Source organism: Pyxicephalus adspersus, chromosome 5 (assembly GCF_032062135.1).
Source record: "Pyxicephalus adspersus chromosome 5, UCB_Pads_2.0, whole genome shotgun sequence".
In the NCBI taxonomy this organism is placed as follows: Eukaryota; Metazoa; Chordata; class Amphibia; order Anura; family Pyxicephalidae; genus Pyxicephalus; species Pyxicephalus adspersus.
The window spans coordinates 131,056,953-131,062,302 of record NC_092862.1 but is presented as its reverse complement, the minus strand read 5'-3'; the positions used below and the strand labels follow the sequence as shown (position 1 = coordinate 131,062,302).

The 5,350-nt window shown below is 36.9% G+C and overlaps 1 protein-coding gene across 1 annotated transcript; it reads left to right on the top strand.

Moving 5' to 3' along the window:
• Positions 1-955: 955 nt before the first annotated feature.
• On the top strand, positions 956-4,494 carry LOC140332115 (armadillo repeat-containing protein 3-like). The gene is made up of 3 exons (XM_072413410.1): positions 956-1,100; positions 3,209-3,326; positions 4,274-4,494. The coding sequence occupies exons 1-3, from the start codon at positions 1,053-1,055 to the stop codon at positions 4,492-4,494; spliced, it is 387 nt and encodes a 128-aa protein (XP_072269511.1). The 5' UTR covers positions 956-1,052.
• The last annotated feature ends 856 nt before the right edge of the window (positions 4,495-5,350 follow it).

The following is a 5,350-nucleotide window of genomic DNA, read 5'->3' as shown; positions in this document are numbered from 1 at the left end:
TAGCTTCTTTTTCAGGGTACAGTAACGCTTAAAATTCTGAGGTACTATTTTGTTTAGTTGAGTGACAACTGGCTGGGAGCCAGATGTCACTCAAAGGGGAAGAAACTTCCCCCATAGTGACGTCATGATGCCAGAACCCGCTCACTCTGCCGTTGGAGATCTGTAAATTCGATAGGGGAGTGGGCGTTTTGTGTCCAGAAACACAGCCGGCCACTTATTGGGTTTGCATTTCGTACGGGGAACATGGTCCGCAGCTCTGGCAGGTGAGCTCCACCAGCGGCATCCTTCTCGTGACCCCGCTCGAAGGGGGCATTGGCCAGAGCCGCTGACCACCAAAATTCTCGCTGGTCTAATATGCGGTTTTGGTCATCTGCAACCCCTATTTATTGTATGACCCTTCATAATAGGTTGGTGCCTTAAAAGTAAAGAATAATAATGGTAAATAATAGAATCAGGATCCATACGCTGGACTTCATGTCTAGCTGCTTGGCTACTGATTTAATGAACTGTGCCTGCTGCCCTTGTGTGACTTCCTTTAAAACCTAACACATTTATTCACAAGGTTCACCCTTCTTTGGATCACAATTTTTTGAGCCATCCAGGTGAAAATAAATAACATGGCAGTCCTAAATGTTTACTTTAGATTGTTCAATATATTTGTTCATGCACACTATTTGTTTGCCATGTACAAATTTTGCAGGGGGTCTGGGGTTTTATTTGTATTGGTCTTCCTTTGTATAAATTTTAGATATTGGCTCATTGTGTGGCGTGGCGTGGAGGAAGTGTTGGGGACCGCCATCTTCCTTCCTCTTCTTCCTCCTTCTGCCTGCATCACCCAATCTCGTCGACTGATGTAAATCCAGTAAATATCTTTATGTATTTTTTTTAATAGAGTGACAACTTGTTCTGCAGTGAAATCAAACAGCAGGATTGTCACTCTACGAAGAGAGTCATCTTGGATGGGCATGTAGTCTTGGATGAACTCTATTTTGTAATAATTCGTCAAAGTTTGTTTTACATCATATTTGGTTGTCCTGTTCTTTTTTTCTAGAATGGGGAAAAAAGTCAAGAAAGAAGTTGAAGCACCACCAAAAGATGTGGTAAGTTAGTCATTTACATCATAGGGCCTGATTTATTAAAGCTCTCCAAGACTGGAGAGGATACACTTTTATCAGGGAAGCTGGGTGATCCAGCAAACCTAGATTGGGTTTCTTTAAAGCCATTTGCTATTTGTTAGCAAATGTTTTCAGTCCCGAACCACATCCATTCCAGGTTTGTGATATCACCCAGGTTCACTGATGAATGTGTATCCTCTCCAGCATTGGAGAGCTTTAATAAATCAAGCCAATAGAATCTATACACTGGATTTAGTTGAGTATGCAATGCTTTCCCATTGGGCCAATTTGTATTCTAATACATGCTCTTCTTCCAATGGCTTAATTTAGACCATGCTTCTTTGAGACACTCAAACTCCCTGGTGCTGTACAGTATATTTCTCAAACTACAAAATTCTCCAAAAAGACTACAATCATTATTCAAACCAGTAAATCACCAGACTGACAGGCTGTGCACATTCTGTGCTTTAATCGAGTTCATTGTGCACACTTATTGGTTTCACTATTGATTTTGACTAATGTAGGGGGAAGGCTGTGCTGCAGAGGTAAAAATACACAGCATACATTTTGTAGGGGTGGGGTTATAAGTTATCATTATTACTAGTAATTCAAAAAACTCCATTATTTTTTTTGCACTGTACAAGTCATAATACATAGTACAAAAAAAACAACTGGGTACACTGATAAAACTACGTTGAGCAGATTTGTTACTAATTTTGTGCTTCTCCAATCCATTTGTCAGAAGACCAAAAACATATAAAATACTTTGTATATACAGTAAACACATATACAATATTTTTTATGTACAGGCAATAATTTTTTTTTTGAGATCCTTTAAACAAAAAAAACATACAAAACGGAAGGGAAAGAGCAAACTATAATATAAAAAAGACATGCACTTCATATAGGTAACAATTATGGTAATAAAGGTAATATAGACTCAGCCAACTAACACATAACCAACTATAACTTACCAACTATAACATACATAATGGATGTCTATATCTGAAAGAGTACTCGGGCAAAAGCTTGTAAAAAGCAACAAAATCCAACAAAAAACAACAGTGTACTGTAAGTGGTACATTTAACTTTCCTAAAATACCAGAAGCATTAGAGAAAAGTAGAGAAGTAAAGAAAATATCCACCTGGGAAAGCCCTGCCAAATGAAACCATTAGAATTCAACCAAAATTAAGAGAGCAATGAACAAAATTCCAGTGATCTCATAAAAATTTAAACAAACAGCTCACGTCTAAGTAAAGGATGTACTGTGATTATATAGCCGTGCAGCTGAGAGAAAAAAACGTAAGAGACTTAGCTGAGGATACCGACCTGGGAAGAATAGACAACAGTCCAATCTCAGGCCTCACAGACACATAAGTTCTCATCATTTTGGTATAAATATTAAAAATAGTTTCCCAAAATCTTTGAATACGGGGACACTGCCAATTCATCTACAATATTTTGCTATTACAATTTTAAGTGGAAAGTGGAGTCACCCCTCAGATTGGACATCTTGATTTATCCTTATACATAACATGACTTGAGTGTTTTTAAACTAAATGTACCAACACTATGGCCCCTATTTCAGGACCCAAAAATTGAGTGCTTATTATTGGGTTGAATTCCAAATGTGTTTTAAACCTGCCATTGTATTAGAAGTGACAGTCTGCCCATGTTTGCTAGAAGTGCAGTAAGGTGCCTGTCCTGGAGAGCTGACGGTGCTATTTGTTGGACACTTCTGCGTTCCTTGCAAACGCTGTGATATAAAGCCTGTGGTTTACCATGGAGCTTTCTCTTTGTTAATGCTGCATTGGAGCAGAAGTCAAATTACTTTGAAAGGTCATGTTATTGGCTCTTTTTTTCTTTCAATGTAATAGTGCTTCTCTTGCTTCTGAGTCTGGAATCAAGCAAGGAGTAAAGCACATCTACAGTATAAAGCACAACACAGTGGAAAAGCCATACTGCTGCTTTAAAATTAGGGTTTTTACAGTACTCTTGTAAGTGTATCCTAGTAAGTTTCTGATGAAATATGATGTATTATGTGTTGACAAAGGATTGGAAAGTAATGTTCTTTGCTCTTTTCTGTTTCCAGTTTGATCCATTAGCAGTTGAAACTAAGAAGGCTGAAACAGCAGTGTTGATGCTCCAATCTCCAGAAGAAGAAATTCTCACAAAGGCCTGTGATGCATTGTATAAGTTTGCACAGAAAGGTTTGTTTATTTTGAAGTAACACCAAGAAATCATAAATGTTTGCAATCCCCCTAAAGGGAAAGTATATCATAAGTGCGTTCAACTATGAACAAAATACCAATGCCTGTAAAACACATTTCACTGTGAGTAAATGTACTTGATCTTTTTTTCTTGTAAAAAATGATATACTACACTGCTTTCCTGCTGTTCCTAGTCACCACAAGAGGACACATTTTAAAGACCCGGGACTGGCCCTGGTTTGATAATTTGTGATTTGCTGTCCTATTTTGGCCTGTTGAGTATTTCAGACTTTTGTGTTTTCTGAAACTTTTGGTTCCTTGGCTGTCATTGGTGTCAATACTTTTAAAATCCAGGGTCAGTGCATTAGAGTTTTGCATTATCTTAACAGCAAGGCAATCAAGATAATTAAAAAAAGGAGTTGCAGTCTATGTAGTTGTTTGTTTTCTGTTATCCCTTAAATGGAAATCAAGCAAACAGGAGCAACAGATTGACAACACTACATTGAATTTATGAGCAGTGCAGCAGCGTTGTTACTCCATTACATGAAGCTGCAGTATCTGCAGATATTTGTGCGACTTTAGAGGGATGCTAAGGTAAAACTGTAGGTGCAGATGCACTTTAAATGAGGTGCTTTGGCATACATTTTTCATGGGAGGTCATAGTTTCATTTGTGTATTAAACTTTCAATAACAAGCTATGCAGATGCCAAAACACTCATATAATATGCTATATCTACAATCTGGGAAAATGGCAATATTTCCAATAGTTGAAATAATGGCAGCAAATATCACATATACAGACCATCAATAAACATTTAGAACCATGTTGCTTATTGTTTCATTTTCTGTTTTAGTGTTGTATAGGTCACCCAACTTACTTTTATTGATTCTTTAACAAGGTGTAATTTCTTTCAATAATACTAAATTATTAAATCTTGTTCCTGCAGGAGATGAAAATAAACTAACACTTCTAGGACTTGGTGCAGTGGAATCGTTATCTAAGCTCATCTCTCATGAAGATAAGACAGTTCGCAGGAATGCAGTCATGGTGTGCGGAATCATGGCAGCACACAGTGAGTTATTATTTAAACAGATTTCTGGGACAAACTGTAATCCACTTTATGTTTTGCACCCCTTCATTATAAGACTGCTCCTACACCATATCTAAACACAGCTTTGAATGCACCCTCATGGTTTGTTCATGTTCCTATCTGCATCACACTTGCTGTGCAGCTTAGTTTGCATGTAATATAAAAATATATATATAAGTAAAAGTATAAAAAGGAAGTATAGGGTTCTATGCAAATCTGTATGTATGATAAAGTGGTGAAATGAGTGGTTTACTACACATTAAAACACAAAATTGAAAGCTGTGTAATCAAGTGCTATTTATTTTAAATGGCAACACAACATTGGTACATACTGACACTCATGTGTATTTTTTTGCACCACAACACACAAATTTTGGTTATTTGTAGGTTGTGTTGTGCTATATTAAAAATGCTTCAGGTTCATTAAAATTTTCTTGTGGTACACAGTAAGCTGAACAAAATGAATGAGTTTACTCACTGCTAAGTATGTCAGTATGCTAAATGTAAGCGGACAGATACTATGTGATATTGGATACCAAAGAGAAATAGAAAAGAAAAATAGAAAAAGAAAACACAAGGGTGGATCTATTGATAAAAAAATAATCTTATCAACGCAGTTTTTCCACTGCCATCTGCCGTTTTGGACAGCTGAATGTCAGTAGAATTTAGGAAACAATTTGATATTGCAATCTGAGAAAATGTGGAAGATGTTTAGTGAAGTTTGTCTCTGTCTAACCATCCAGAAAAATAGTCAATGGCACATCGAATGAACAAGGGAGCCTATGTGTTCTATTAAGACATTTTCAACTCTACGATTCTTTAAAAAGGCTGAGCATTTGTTGCTTATTTCAGTTAAATCATGCAGCATAATTAGCAAAGGTAGGCGTTGATCCAACTTTATTGCATTAAGCTTCAGCAAGCTGTTACCTATTT

Coding starts and splice junctions, on each gene's coding strand:
- LOC140332115 (XM_072413410.1), top strand. CDS start 1,053: ATGGGGAAAAAAGTCAAGAAAGAAGTTGAAGCACCACCAAAAGATGTG. Junction 1,101..3,208: donor AAGCACCACCAAAAGATGTG/GTAAGTTAGTCA, acceptor TTCTGTTTCCAG/TTTGATCCATTAGCAGTTGA. Junction 3,327..4,273: donor GTATAAGTTTGCACAGAAAG/GTTTGTTTATTT, acceptor TTGTTCCTGCAG/GAGATGAAAATAAACTAACA.